Source organism: Monodon monoceros, unplaced genomic scaffold (assembly GCF_005190385.1).
Source record: "Monodon monoceros isolate NGI ecotype Baffin Bay Population unplaced genomic scaffold, NGI_Narwhal_1 Super_Scaffold_7, whole genome shotgun sequence".
Classification (NCBI taxonomy): Eukaryota; Metazoa; Chordata; class Mammalia; order Artiodactyla; family Monodontidae; genus Monodon; species Monodon monoceros.
Window position 1 is genome coordinate 30,775,668 of NW_021703784.1, and position 15,816 is coordinate 30,791,483.

The 15,816-nt window shown below is 38.0% G+C and overlaps 1 protein-coding gene across 1 annotated transcript in view; it reads right to left on the minus strand.

The window, feature by feature from the left end:
* The window catches only part of CEP126 (centrosomal protein 126), a 92,362-nt gene that overhangs the window by 40,332 nt on the left and 36,214 nt on the right, over window positions 1–15,816 (minus strand). Inside the window, exons 3-4 of the mRNA XM_029209344.1 lie at window positions 14,435–14,580; window positions 7,210–7,321 (exon numbers count right to left, since the gene is read on the minus strand). Of these exons, the coding sequence (XP_029065177.1) occupies window positions 7,210–7,321; window positions 14,435–14,580 (258 nt within the window). The remainder of the gene's footprint in view (window positions 1–7,209; window positions 7,322–14,434; window positions 14,581–15,816) is intronic.

Here is a 15,816-nt window from a genome sequence, read left to right on the forward strand (position 1 = left end):
CTTCTGCCTCAGTTATTCTGCTATTGATTCCTTCTAGTGTATTTTTCATTTCAGTTATTGCATTGTTCATCTCTGTTTGTTTGTTCTTTAATTCTTGTAGGTGTTTTTTCTTTAATTTTTCTAGGTCTTTGTTAAACATTTCTTGCATCTTCTCAATCTTTGCCTCCATTCTTTTTCCGAGGTCCTTGATCATCTTCACTATCATTTTTCTGCATTCTTTTCCTGGAAGGTTGCCTATCTCCACTTCATTTTTTTTGTTTTTCTGGGGTTTTATATTGTTCCTTTATTTGGTACATAGCTCTCTGCCTTTTCATCTTGTCTATCTTTCTGTGAATGTGGTTTTTGTTCCATAGCCTGCAGGACTGTAGTTCTTCTTGCTTCTGCTGTCTGCCCTCTAGTGGATGAGGCTATTGAAGAGGCTTGTGTAAGTTTCCTGATGGGAGGGACTGATGGTGGGTAGAGCTGGGGGTTGCTGTGCTGGGCAGAGCTCAGTAAAACTTTAATCAGCTTGTCTGCTGATGGGTGGGGCTGGGTTCCCTCCCTGTTGGTTGTTTGGCCTGAGGTGATCCAACACTGGAGCCTACCCGGCTCTTTGGTGGGGCTAATGGTGGACTCTGGGAGGGCTCACGTGAAGGAGTACTTCCCAGAACTTCTGCTGCCAGTGTCCCTTTCCTCACGGTGAGCCACAGCCACCCCCCGCCTCTGCAGAAGACCCTCCAACAGTAGCAGGTCTCGTTCAGTCTCCTATGCGGTCACTGCTCCTTCCCCTTGGTCCCAGTGTGCACACTACTTTGTGTGTACCCTCCATGAGAGGAGTCTCTGTTTCCCCCAGTCCTGTCGAAATCCTGCAATCAAATCTCTCTAGCTGTCAAAGTCTGATTCTCTAGGAATTCCTCCTCCCATTGCCAGACCCCCAGGTCGGGAAGCTTGACGTTGGGCTCAGAACCTTCATTCCAGTGGGTGGACCTCTGTGGTATAAGTGTTCTCCAGTTTGTGGGTCACCCGCCCAGCAGTTATGGGATTTGATTTTATTGTGATTGTGCCCCTCCTACTGTCTCATTGTGGCTTCTCCTTTGACTTTCAATGTGGGGTATTTTTTTGGTGAGTTCCAATGTCTTCCTGTCAATGATTGTTCAGCAGTTAGCTGTGATTCCGGTGCTCTCAGAAGAAGGAGTGAGCACACGTCCTTCTACTCCGCCATCTTGAACCAATCTTTCTGTCAGTTTCTTTTTTGTATGTAGATTCATTTGTATTATTTTTTAGATTCCATGTGTATGTGATATCATTATTTCCTTCCTTCTGCTGACTTTGGGCCTTGTTTGTTCTTTGTCTAATTCTTTTACATGGTAGGTTAGGTTGTTTGAGATTTTCCTTATTTCTCGAGGAAGGCCTGTTTTGCTATGAATTTCCTTCTTAGAACTGCTTTTGCTGTATCCCCCAAATTTTGGAAAGTTGTTTTCTACTTTCATTTGTTTTGAGGTATTTTCTGATTTACTCTTTGATTTCATCATTGACCCTTGGTATTTAGTTGCATGTTGTTTAGTCTCCATGTGTTTGTTCTTTTCTGTTTTTCTTTCTGTAGTTGATTTCTAATTGATACCACTGAGGTTGAAAGAAATGCTTGATATAATTTCTATCCTGTTAAATTTGTTGAGGCTTGTTTTGTGACCTAGTATGTGATATATCCTGGAGAACATTGCATGTGCACTTGAAAAGAATGTGTATTCTGCTGGTTTTGGATGAAATGTCCTGAAGATATCAGTTAAGTCCAACTAGTCGTGCTGTGTCATTTAGGACCACTATTGCCTTATTGATTTTCTTTCTAGATGATTTGTCCATTGATATCCGTGGGGTGTTAAAGTCTCCTACAATTATTGTACTATTGTCAGTTTCTCCCTTTATGTCTGTTAGTATTTTCTTTATACATTTAGTTGCTCCTGTATTGGGTGTGTATATGTTAAAGAGTATATATCCTCTTCTTGTATTGATCCCTTTTAATCATTATATAATGCTCTTTTTGTCTTTCATTATAGCCTCTGTTTTATTTTGTCTGATATGAATATTGCCAGCCCTGCTTTCTTGTCATTTCCATTTGCATGAAATATCCTTTTCTATCCCCTTACTTTCAGTTTGTTTGTGCCTTTTGCCCTGAAGTGAGTCTCTTGTAGGCAGCATATTGAAGGGTCTTGTTCTTTTTTTTTTTTTAACCAATCAGCTATCCTATTTCTTTTGATTAAAGCATTAATCCATTGATATTTAGAGTAATTTATTGATAGGTATGTACTTATTGCCATTTTATTACTTGTTTTCCAGTTGTTTTGTATTTTTTCCTCTGTTGATCTCTTCTTTTTGTTTCTCCCATTATGGTTTGATGATATTCTTTTGTAGTATGCTTGAGTTTCTTTCTTTTTGGTTGTTGTGTATCTATTGTAGGTTTTTGCTTTGTGGTTACCATGGGGTTCATATATGTTAACTCATAATTATATCTACTTGCTTTGAACTCATAGTCATTTAACTTCGAACACATTGTAAAAGATCTACGTTTTTTACTCCCCTCCCCCATATTTTGTTTTTGATGTATTTTTTACAGCTTCATGTTTATCCCATAAGTATTTATTGTAGTAGGAGTTGCTTTTACAACTTTTTGTCTTTTAATCTATGTACTGGCTTATTTAAGTGATCTTCAATCCCCAAACATATGTCTTTCCTATTGGGATTTTTCCCTTTCTGATAGATTCTTACTTCTTTTCCATTTTGAGAAGACCCATCAACATTTCTTTTAGGGTAGGTTTAGTATTGCTGAATTCTTTTAGTTTTTGCTTGTCTGAGAAGTTCTTTATCTCACCTTCTATTCTAAATGATAATCTTGCTGGGTAGACAGTCTTAGGTTGCAGGTTCCTCTGCCTTTTTACTGTATTTAACTTTCTGTATCTCTATGATTTTGGGTGAAACAGTTACCTATTGTGGTCTTGAAGGGGTGTTCTTAAGTGGGTGTGTCCCTATGCAGACTGTGTGTGCCCAGTGCATTTGGTGGATTTGATGTGGATGCCAGTCATATCTTTCTTCATGGTATGCTGGCCTCTATCACCTTGGTAGGGAATGTGGCTAGTAATGGAGGAGTTAGAGCCTGTGTGGGGCGTGAGATGTACTTCCACTCTGCTTAGTGGCCATCACTGCCCTGTCAGGGGTGAGATCTGCTCTGAAGTTGCTGGAGCAGAGGCCCTGAGATTTCGGCTCAAGCTGGTTCTGCTTCCTTTAAGTGTGTGTTTTTCCTTCTTCTTGCACTGGGCCTTTGACCCAAAGGTGGGGAGTGCTGAAGCAAATGGGGCTCAGGTGCTTATAGAGGGCTGATATGCTGCCCTGTAGGCATCTGTGACTCCACTCAGATGTAGCCTAAGTTTGCATCTTTTCCCCTGTTGTGATTGTCCCAGATCTAGTGTAAGGCTATGGCGTGGAGTGGGAGGGGTTGGAGCGTTTGCTTGTCTGGAACTGGGGAGCATGGAATGGTGGTCATGGGAGTTCAAGCACCTGCACTGCCATCAGAAGTCTGGGCTGCTTCTGGGGCACTGTTTAAGTAACTGCCAACAATGGACACTGTTCCACTTAGACCACACCCCAGGCCCTAGGTAGCCTCTGCATCTTTAGATTGAGTCTTTTCCCAGGTCCTGTATGGCCTAGATCCAGGGCCAAGCTGTGGCTTGGAGTGAGCAGGGCTTGACATTCACTTGGCTCAGACTGGGGGGTGTGGCAAGGCAGCAGCCATGAGGGCACACCTCTCTCTGCCCTGTCTGGTGGTAAGCTAACACTTGCACACTCCTCATGAGTGGAGTCTAGGCTTCTCTAGCCTTTCAGTGGTTCTCCAAGCAACCAAAGGGGCTTGTCTCCTATATGTAGGACCCCAGGAGGGTGACGTCCAGTCTGTGGCTTGACCCACTCACTTCCCAGGGTGAATGTCTGCCTGTGTGATCTCCCTTTTCCTCTTAGTCCTCTCCCAGAGGCACAGCCCTCTTACCTGATGCTTTTCTTGCCATCCTAGCCAATTACATGTGTATCTTTCTTACAGCCTTGGTTGTATAGGAGTCCTTCTACATGTTTCCAGTTAGTTTTCCATTAGAATTGTTCCACATGTGGGTGTATTTTTGAATTCTTTGTCAGGGGAGGTAAGCTCACATCCTCTTCATCTCCCACCTTCCCTACTCCAATTCTTACACTTCTATTTGATCAATATTCTTAAACTCTTATTTATGTCTCTTCTCTGCTGTGAAAAGGCATTTTCATTTTTTCTTCTCTCATCTTTTCCTTCTAACCACTCAAAATATTTTTATTCTTTGTCAGATTTATCCTTTTCTCACTATACAAAATAGTACTATTTTAGTTTAGGCAGTAATGATCTATCCCTTGGATTAGCCCATTAAGTTTTTTTAGTCTCCTTGCTTCCAATTTCTTTCCACTCTTTTCATTCTCCAACATTCATACCAATTATCTTTCAATAATAATAAAGAGGATTATATCACTTCATGCTTAAAAACTTCCACTGATTCTCTACTAGTTATAGGATAGAAATTAAAAGTTCCTAGACATACAAGCATTTCATATCTGATCTCAATCTACATTTCTAGATAATTTACTGTCCTACCAGCAACATATACTACAGTCCTGCCACTCTGAACAAGTTCTATTTCCTTAGGTGTCTTTGTCTTTTACAACAATGTAGGCCTGAACATGCCTAAAATCAACCTATGCTACTTTAGTAGACAACTGGTACTCATCCTTTAAGTCTCCTCTCCAACGTCAAATTTCATACTTCTTTATCACTTTGCTAGTATTTCTGTAACTGCCCCCATAATGCAGTATTACTTGTGTCTTATGATGTAACTACCATTAAACAGTATTATAATGTAACTGCAAACCCTTCTTGGGCAGAGGACCATATCTCTTTCATATGTATAACCCTTGCTAATCAATGTCCAAATAATAGGTACTTAAGACACTTAACAATTTTATTCTCTACTTTTCTAGACTGCAATTCTGTTACTCATCAGTTTGACATCCATATTTAAACATGATAACATCTCTTCCATCTTAAGGGAAAAAGCCATATCTTGGCCCTATATCCCCTCTGGCTATTGTTCTACAGCTCTTTTCCTTTCACAGCCAAGCTACACTTGGTATTTTTTCTTTCTTGCTCTCCATTTCTTTCCAACTCATCACAATCTCTTTTCTGTCCCTATCCCTCCACTGAAATTTCTCTGACAAAAGTTGCCAGTGTGACTTTTTTGTTGTGAAGTATAGTGGACACATTGCCTCTAAGCTGGATATTTTTTCTTTGCCCCTCCTGATTCACTTTCCATACTTCTCTACTTGTCTCTGCTAGGCAGAGACCAAATGATCCCTTGCCTTTTGATTTATGGCTGACTTTGTTCCTCTGGCTTCCTCTCTTCTGGGCTTGGTTTAGTAGTGGCAATGTTACTCTACCTAGCAGCCCTCTCGTATAGCTATAGCTCTTTTCAGTTCAGGTCTGTGGTGGTAATACTGACTTTGTTGTCAGTTCTAGGGTTGCTGCATCATCCACTGTTGGCTTCCCAGTCTCCTTACTAACCTTTTTTCATTACCCCTTTTAAACATTACATGTTTTCTGCTAGTATCCTGATACAAACTTTTTATTTTACTGATTCCCTAGAAGCCATTTGATCTCTGTAAACTGCTTTTTTCCCCATGAAAGTCTGTATTTCCTTAGTTCTACCTTCTCTCACTATATAGTCCTGTATCAACCATTCTGTTCCTATCTGTAGGCTTCTCTTTTTTTCACTTCCTTAAATGTTACTGTTCTTTAGTGTTCTAACCTAGTTCTGTTGTCATAGTATATAATCTCCACAGGTGATCTCATCCATTGTTTTCGCTTCAAATGTCTTAAGCCTAGATCTTTCTCTTGAGCTCTAGACCCATATAATTTCAATTACATATATTAAAATAGCCTCCTGTTTTGTCCTCTTTCAATCAGTTATCAACACTTGTTCACAATAGATTGGAACGATATGTTAAAAAAGAAAAGTTGATCTTATCTCCCATCTGCTCAAATCCTTAACTCCTCCTAAATGCTCAAGATAAAGTTTATATTCCTTAGCATGTAGGTCATTTACCTCTCCAATCTCACATCTAGTGAGCTATTGGTATTCTGCATTCTATTATTCAGTCATCTCTGACTCCTAGAACATATCATTCCTTCTGTTACTCTTGGCCTTTCCACATGCTCATCCCTCTGTCTGGAATACCAACTATCCACTTGTTTCATGATTAACTCCTATTTTCTTCAAAGCTTTGCTGAAGAGTTTTTTATTCCATGAAGTCTTTCTTGAACTATAATAAAGACTGAATGAATTTAATTGTTCTTAGATCTGATCAAGGGAACTATTTGCCACAGGTATTCTAAAAATGGAAGTACTTTAGTAAATAACATTATAAACATGTAAAATATTAACATAAATTACATATGAATTGTAGACATCATTACATAAATTAATATTAAATATTATTATCATTACCCATTTGGTACTGTTCTATACTTTTTGAAGCATTATTTTACTTCTCTCCTAGATTATACTCTTGGGATTATATTTTTGAATATTACACTTCTCCATATCCCCTTCTCAATGTCTGATATAATGCTATGTACATAGTAGGTTCAAGAAACATTTATAATAAATAAATGGAAAATACAGGATGTCAGAGGGTACTCTCTGGTTGGTTGGTCCATCCTACTGCTTCAAGATAATTCATTTAAACTAACCTGGAGAGGAACCAGGAGGGCCGGTAGCTTTTTAAAGATATCCAGGAAAGATTTTCAGTGAGGAAAAACCCATTTCTACCATAAAGTTACTCCTCTTACCTAAATTTATATCATTACAACTCAAATTTTTTTTTCTGTCAGTAAAACCAATATCAATATTTTTAAATGGGTTTTATGATAATTCCCATAGAAAAGTACTAACATAGGCAGCATTGTAATACCAAAGACAACAAATTAAAATTCCTTACTCTTGAAGTAGCTTATATTGTACTCTACCTCAATTCAATGTGTGAAAATAAAATAGTAAACTCTAAAACAGAGGTAAGGAGTAACTGATGAAAAGGCCTACAAACTCAGCAACTAGAGAACTATTTAATTATTATATATTAGTAAATTACACATGATAATCATAAATTACTTACCTCCAGTCTATTATTGGTCTGTGGGAAGAGGGAAGGTTTACCTCTGATTTTAAGTTGGATTCCTGAATTTGTTTGAGGGCCTCTTCTAATGGAGGAACTGGTTTTTGAAAAACTAAGGGGATAATAAAGGTCAAATAGTACAGAAGCACTTCATCTTCAACACTCTGTTTATATATAACTTAATTGGTCAATGATAAAATACTACCTTAAAATTTTTGTAAAAAATATTTTTTAGAATAGTGTAAATATTTTAAATGTAGACACCCAATTCCCCAATAAGAAACAGTTACCTCAAAATTATCATCACCAATTTTAAGAATATTTATTTGGAAAAATGAAACATTGAGAAATGTCCAGCCTTTTTAGTGTGGCATGCAAACTCCATGATATCTGATTTCATAGTTCCATAAACTTCTGACAAAATTTACAAATACTCTTATGAAGAAAAGGGGAAGATATAAAAACACCATTTAACATTTATTGAGCATTTACTGTTAAAGACATTATTTTTAAGCACTGTATAAGTATTAACTAATTTAATTCTTACTAAGGCCTTTGAGGCAGATGCTATTTGAATCTCCATTTTGCATCTGAGGAAACTGAAGCATAGAGAAGCTAAGTAACTTGTTCAAGGTCATACATTATATGGACACTCCTCCACATACCACTCTGCACAACCTCTAATCCAACCCTAGATCCCATAAGTATCCACTTTCCCAAGAATTTCCATTGTGCACTTTGGTACACACCTTTTTGTTTCAGGTGAAACATAGCTTCTTTTTAAAGGATATTGCTTTTCCTTCAGCCCTCTTATGGGGAGGCACAAATAACTAAAAATAACTCAAGGTCTGAAGGTAGAATAGGTGACTTTCTAGCTCTCCAATGACACTACCAAACTGTTTCCTCCTTTCTTCTTTAAAAAACCCATGTCCTCAGACTTTTCCACTATTATAATGTTTGTTATTTACCTTAAAATGTTTAAGCAAAACCAGTATATTTTTATGAATGGGTTAGTTCAAACTTGAACTCTAGAGTCAAGGGGTGATTGCATAAAATACCAGTGAAAAATGCACAGTTACAAGATGGTTTGCTGGATATTCTAATCATAAAGGGCCAATCCTCTTGAGGCAGAAACTATCAAGCTTTAGATTTTGATTGTTTTTCTAATTAGCATAATCAATGTCTCAAATGGTTCCTTATTGGAAAAACTAATGGCCAGTTGCACAGCCTGATGAATGTTAAAAATGGATTTTCTTTGTTGAAATTTAAGATATTTAAGTGGACTTTCCTAAAATATTTTAATCACTCTCTACCCTTGCATGAACAGAGAATAAGAATCTAGGGAGGTCTATACCCTATACCCTTACAGATGGTATTGAGGTTTGATCTCTGATTAGTCTTGGCTCCAGCTGTTAAACAGGAATATTTCTGATGGTCCAATGCCAGAAGGCACGTACATTTTGTCTCTGGAATGTGACTGTGTAAGTCTGAGTGGACCTTTCATATAAAGTGTAGTCAGAGCACCTAAAAGGACGGAGGACTGGGACTTTATTGAGCTTAGCAAACAAGTAGTACCAATCGTTTTTTGTCTGCTTTGCTAAAAAATGTTTAGTTGTGCTAGACTATAGTCTGAGACTTTGCTTTTATTAACACTCACCACTTATTGTCTATCAAAGAGAACTTAAAAACTACCTTTAAAACTAAGGTAGTTTTACAAACAGTTTACAAACACCCATTACTCTTTCTTGTTGCTGCTGTCTAATGACCTTCTAGTCACTACCTCATACTCACTGATGAAAATTTAAGCTTACATTTTTTGTATACTTATGGTGTATTCGGGCTTTATTATTTCATTTAAACCACTAGGCTCCTCCTTCCAGTTCTTTTTCTCTAATATTCTAACTCCAACAATTCTCTGACTCCAAAAATTGTCTGACCTCATCGGAACTCCCAATCCCTTTTTCGAAGCAAGGGGAAGCATCAGTTATCATGCACATAGGGTGAACCTTTGGTTTAACTCTCATAATTTGGGAATAAACTAAACCAATAGACAACTAAATAAACAGTTATTTATCATAGCTTTGTTGTTGCTCTTCACTCATGGCATTACATTTTCTTAAAATTTTAATCTAATATTTTGTACAGGTAATATATTCATGTTCAGAAATCAAAAAAATAAAATACACATTTGGAAGTCTTGCTCTTATTGGTCATTTGTGTATTCTATCACTGTTTATGTGAATACAAACATACATAAGTATATATTCTATTTTAAAAAGTTGAAGTATAGTTCATTTACAACACTATATTAGTTTCAGGTGTACAACACAGATATTCAATATTTTTATAGATTATACTCCATTTGACATTATTAAAAAATAATGGCTATATTTCCCTGTGCTGTACAGTATATCCTTGCTGCTTGTCTATTTTATACATAGTAGTTTGTGTCTTTTAACCCAGCAGTCCCCAACCTTTTTGGCACCAGGGACTGGTTTCGTGGAAGACAATTTTTCCACAGATGGGGTTGGGGGGTATGGTTCAGGCAGTAATGCGAGTGATGGGGAGTGATGGGGAGCAATGGGGAGCGGCAGATGAAGCTTCACTCGCTTGCCCACTGCTCACCTCCTCCTGTGCGGCCCTGTTCCTAACAGGTTACAGACCAGTAGTGGTCTGCGGTCCAGGGGTTGGGGACCCCTGTTTTAAACTATACCCCTATTTGTTCCACCCTTTCACCCTCCACACTGGTAACCACTAGTTTGTTCTTTGTATCTGTAAGGTTATTTCTGTTTTTAAATATACATTCATTTGTTTTCTTTTTTTGATTTTGCATAAGTGATAACAGAGCTTGTCTTTCTCTGACTTATTGCAATAAGGATAATACTCTATAGGTCCATCCACATTGTTGCAAATGGCAGAATTTCATTCTTTTTTGCGGCTAATATTCCATTGTATATATTTTCCCTAATTCAGTTAGAATTCTTATTACTATTGCTTTGAGTTCTTTATCTGGTAAATTATTTCTGTTTCATTATTTGTTTTTTTCTCTTGCTCTTTCAATGGAGACAAATTCTTCTGTCTTCTCATTTTGCTTAACAGTCTCTGTCTCTATGAAATTAGGTGAAACAGCTACCTATTGCTGTCTTGAAGGGGTGTCCTTATGTGGGAGCATCCCTATACAGCCTGTGTGTCCAGTGGTTTTGGTGGGAGGGCTGGATTTGACATGAACACAAGTCATGTATTTCCTCAGGGTGTGCTGGCAGCTATCACTTTGGAAGGATGTGGGGCTGGAGAAGGGGGTGGGGGAGGGCCAGAGCCAGGAGTGAGCTGGGGCTTCCTCTCTGCTCAGGGACTGTCACTGCCTTATTGGGGCCAGGGTCGGGTCCCAAGTTGCTGGAGCAGAAGCCCTAAGGATTGGGTCTGAGCTAGCTCTGTTCCATTTAAGTGTGAGCTTCCCCTCTCCCAGCACCAGCACTCTTGCCCCTGACGTAAGCAGCGCTGAAACAAGAGGGGCCAGTGTGAGCTCTTGGTGTGTGACCAGGTGCAGGCTGCAACAGTTTGGCCACATACAGAGTTTGGGCTGCTTTTGATGTGCTGCCTGTGCAAGTGTCCATAATGGCTGCCCTCACCCAAAGGATACCACTTTGGTTCTGAATTGCCTCTGTGTCTCATGGCTGAGCTGTTTCTTTGGTTGTGGCAGCCCTAGTTCCAGTGTGGGGCTGTGACATGAAGTAAGCAGGGATTGAGCATTCACTTGGCTCAGGCTGCAGTGTGCTCCAGAGCAGTTTCAGGAAACCAGTCAGCCACCTGTGCAGTTTCAATCTGCCTCTCTGCCGTCTTTTGGGAGTAAGCAAGTGTGCGTGTACTCCCCCCAAGCTCGAGTACAGGCTTCCCACAGTCCTCCTGTTAGTCCCACCAGCCCTCCAACCAGCCTAGGGGCTCATCTTCCCTGTGTTAGAGCCCAGGACTGGGGTGCCCAATATGTGGCTGGAACAGAATCACTCACTCCCCAGGGAGGATTTCTGCCTGTGTAATCTCCCTTTTCCTCTGAGTACCCTTCCTGGAGCACAGGTCCCAACCTGATCGCTTCTCTTTCTTTCCTACCCTATTCCATGTGGATCTTTCTTTCAGCCTTGGCTGCACAGGAGTCTTTCTACCAGTTTCCAGTGAGAACTGTTTCACATGTAGATGTACTTTTGATGTGTTTGTTGGGGGAGGTGAGTTCTATGTCCTCCTACTCCACCATCTTGATCTCCTCCCTTAATATATATTCTAATTTCCCTCTTGTCTTACACAGAAGGTAGAATATTATGTATACTGATATGAATCTATGCAATTTGGGGGGCTTCATTAAGAAAAAATACTGCAAAACTACTAATATAAAATTAGATGTAGAGGCCATGACAGTGAAACTTAAACCTTATTGGCTTTATGGTAAATCTATCTCTGCTGGAGTTTGTTCCGTATAAGTCCATAAAGAATTTCCCAGTTTTTTAATAGCTGCATTATATTCCATTGAGTGAATGTGTACGTCATTTGTTTTTACTAAAACTCCTCACTTTCTGTACGTAGGCCCTTGGGTAGTCAGCATCCCCTCTGGGGCAAATGATACTCATGAGTGGTGAGTACTCTGAGGCATTTAATACAACTGACCACATCCGCTTTCTTAAAACTACCTTTTCTTTTGCCTCTTATAACAATTTTCTTTGTTTGCTTTTGTTTCCCATCCTACTTTCTTGATAACTACTTTTCAAAATCCATTTTTAGTTTTCATTTCTCTACTTATAATAAATGCTAGTGTGCACTAAGGTTCTATTTTAGGCCCTATCTTCAATCTGCATCTATATCCAATATTTACCTTACCTTTCCACATGGCTTCCTTTACCAACTATATATCTATTCATCAGTGACTCTTAAATATAATTTCTATTCCATATCTTTTTCTTAAGTTTCAGATGCATATTTCTAGTTGTTGATTTGATTTCCCTATTTGCATGAGTCATGGGAAGCTCAAAATCAATGCATTTAAAACTTAATAAATAATCTTTATCTCTAACCTGATTCTTCTTCTTTACTTGCAACCTTGATTAATATCATCATCCACCAAAATAACTGATTAATTAACCAAGTCCTTACTGTGCTAAAAATTTGTGAGGCTCTGCGCTAGTTCCTAGGGGCACTGTTCTCCTAGTCTTTCTTCCAGCCATCTTGATAAATTAGTAACTGAATCTATTGATTATATCTCTTGAATATATTACCTCCTGTCTCTATATCCAGTGCAGTGCTTTAATTTAGCAGCTTAACACTTCTTGCCACAAATACTGAAATAGTCTACTACTAGTCTACCTACTTTAATATGTCTCTACTTCAATTCACCTTCCATGTTGTATGGATAATTACCTTTCTAACAAATCTAATTTTAGCACAGACTCTTAGTTTCCTACCTAATATCCATTTTCCCTTTGTTCCTTGGTAACACACCCTATATTGTTAGGGGTGGCAATACAGCCACATTAAAAAAAACAACTATATTTTCCAGTCTCCCTTGCAGATGGAGTTGCCAATTAGATATAAGCAGATAGATGGGGGCTTCTAGAAAAACAATTTAAAGGGAGCTCAGAGGTATACCCTTCTGTCCTTTCCATTTCTTCCTTCTTCCTGTCTACAACACTGACATTATGTCTGGAGCTTCAGCCGCTACCATATGAACATGAGGGTAAAGCTATGTAAATCACATACTGAGGGCAGCTGAGCTGAGAGACAGAAGGAGTCTGTGTTCCCAGTGACTTTGCATAATCATCAAACCAGCTCCTGACTGCCAAACTGAGGACTTCATATTACACTAGAGAAAAATAAACCCCTATGATGTTTAAGATATTATTATTTTTAACAGTGTTACTAGCTGCCCTTACTTTCAGTAAGATCTTTTATTGACCCAGTTAACTGGCTTCTTTCCAGTTAAAAAACTTTAAGTGGACTGCATATTGGATAAAGACAAAATTCCTAGCATGGAACACAAAGTTCTTAGAGAATTGTTCCAACTCATTTTTCTAGCCTTATATCCATTTTTTTCCCCATCTTATGCTTTGGATACACTTTGTATTTGCAATGTATAATTTACTTGTAAAAGCTGTTCCTTATGTCTGGGATGTTTTTAAATTGTCTCTTTGCTTGGCAAAATGCTTATTCTTTAAGATTCAAATTTTTCCAGGGATGATATCCCTCATATCCCTGTATAAGTTTAGTGTTCTTTCCTCTGTGCTCTCATAGTACTTTACACATTCTGCTACCATAGCAATTATATTTATTGACATTAATTGTTTATATCACTCTCATCTCCAAATTAAACTGTGAGGTCTTTAATGGTAGAGTACAATTAGATTTCTCTGTATCTCAGCATCTCAGCTTAGCCCAGGGCTGTGTACAATGGAGCACAACATATGTTTGCTGAATACATAAAGGTTCTGCTTCTCCTATTTTTTTGAAGCTTTGACATTTTGTTGCTAATTCTGTGTTACTATGTAAGGCATAAAAAAATGTAGATGTGATATTGAAGAATCAAACATAATCATTTAAAATTCTGAATTGGTTTCAGTCTTAGATTGTTGGATTATGTCACTCTGTACTTTTGTTTTATTTTGCCAGTCTCTCAAATATGAATTTGAGCAAAAATGTGGACAAAATGCCAAAATGAATCTGACATTAATTTACTAAACCTAACGACTTCTCTGCCAGTCCAGTGGTTAAGACTTCATGCTTCCACTGCAGGGGGCACGGGCTTGATCCCTGGTCAGGGAATTAAGATTCCACATGCCGTGTGGTGCAGCCACAAAAAAAAAAAGGATATGTATATATATATATATATATATATGTATATATATATAAATTTACTAAACCTAAATGCTAAATTTTCTTTTTATGTTAAGCTATTTATTAAATCAGTTTTAAAAAGACAAAACACTGTAAGCCAGTATTAAGTAGAATCAAACTTGTGTGCTTTCCACATTTACAAATAGAGCCAACAAAATATTAATTCTCCAAATTAAACCTATATCAAATTGCAATTTTTCATTTCATTTCACTTTAGTCCTGTTATTCAAAAGGCATAGTAGCCTTTTAGTCTGAATTTCCACTTTGTTTCTTAATTTATTTTATTGTCTACTCAAGCTGAATGTGATTATAACTTTCATTTTTTGTTTTTATATTGTTCTAGAAATTAAGGCACCTGTTCTCTTCCGCTGTGAAAGAGGAATATGGGCCCGCTGGAATTTTTCAGTAACTTCTTCAAACTTTTGTTTTCGTTGTTGAAGTATTTGTTCTCTGATTTGGTGTTCTCTTTCTTCTTGTTGTTTTCGTTTCTCTTCAAAAGCTCTGTATTTAAAACACAAGGTGGACAACAGAACTGACAATAAGTTTATAAAATCGCAACACAGAAAATAGTTCCAAAACAATACATTTATTATATAAGAGTGTTTTCATATTTCAAAAGTTTAATTACTTAGAAAAAACAAGTTTTAAATAAAAAAAGGCCCTTTGCTAAGAATTTAAATACCTTTGCAAATAGTAATTTCAGAACCTTATCTAGGTCTTTTGCAACTAAGAGAAGGCCTTTAATGACGCTCTTTCTAATTTTGGGCAGGCCTGCACACACGTCCCACTTCCACTTCCCAAGCCCTGCTGTGGAAAAAGTCTTTTCTAAAAAGCGACACTATTTTCTATAATGTGAAGAACTAACTCATTGGTAAAAGAATCAGTCTTGCAAATTATGGAGTAACCAGGAAAATATTGTATATTTCTCTTTTTCTTTTAGCCAAAAGTTCAAAATTGGCAGTCATGTTGAGCCTGAACTGTGCTAAAAATCTGGACAATTTACATAAAAATCTTGATTCTCGACTTCTCTTGAAAATATGAAAGATTTGGCAACCCTGGACTCTTATTCACACATGGTTATAAACACCTGCCCATAATTCTTACCATCTCTATTTTTCTTAACTTTCCTGTTTCATTTATTTCTGATTGTCCCTAGGCATTTGAGTTTATATTCAAAGAATTAATTTCAAAGAATTAATTATGTTCATAAGAATGTGTGTGTTTGAGTGATTCAATAATTATCTTCTGGATAATGAGAAAAATGAAGAAGCAAGTTTACAACTCACTGGTAGAGAAACCTCCAAGTACCTCTTTGGAATACATGGGGTTGGGAGGTGGTTGGTAAGAACTCTTTAAATTTTTCAGTGCCATAGGTTACTATTAACCATCCTTCCGAAGACCTCCACTGGCTGGAGCATTATTCTAGTTTAATAACTCAGATTTTAGGAACTATAATTCTGGGCAGTAGGGCTGTAGATCTTCAAGTGGTTCAATCTCTGTGGTAGGTATGAGGTAGTGGTATGGTGCCACAGGTGGGAGAGGATATTTTTACTTCTCAAAATAATCTCCTTCAAGAATTACCCCAGAATCCATCAGTGGGTACTTGAACCGGCCCTGCTGTCCCAGGAGTGCGCGGAAACCTTTCACTACTAGGAAATCCGCCAGTGGCTTCCAGGACCAGCCAGGTGTCCTGGGAGTGTGTGGATAGCGCCTCCCACTAGGAAATTTGCTAGTGGG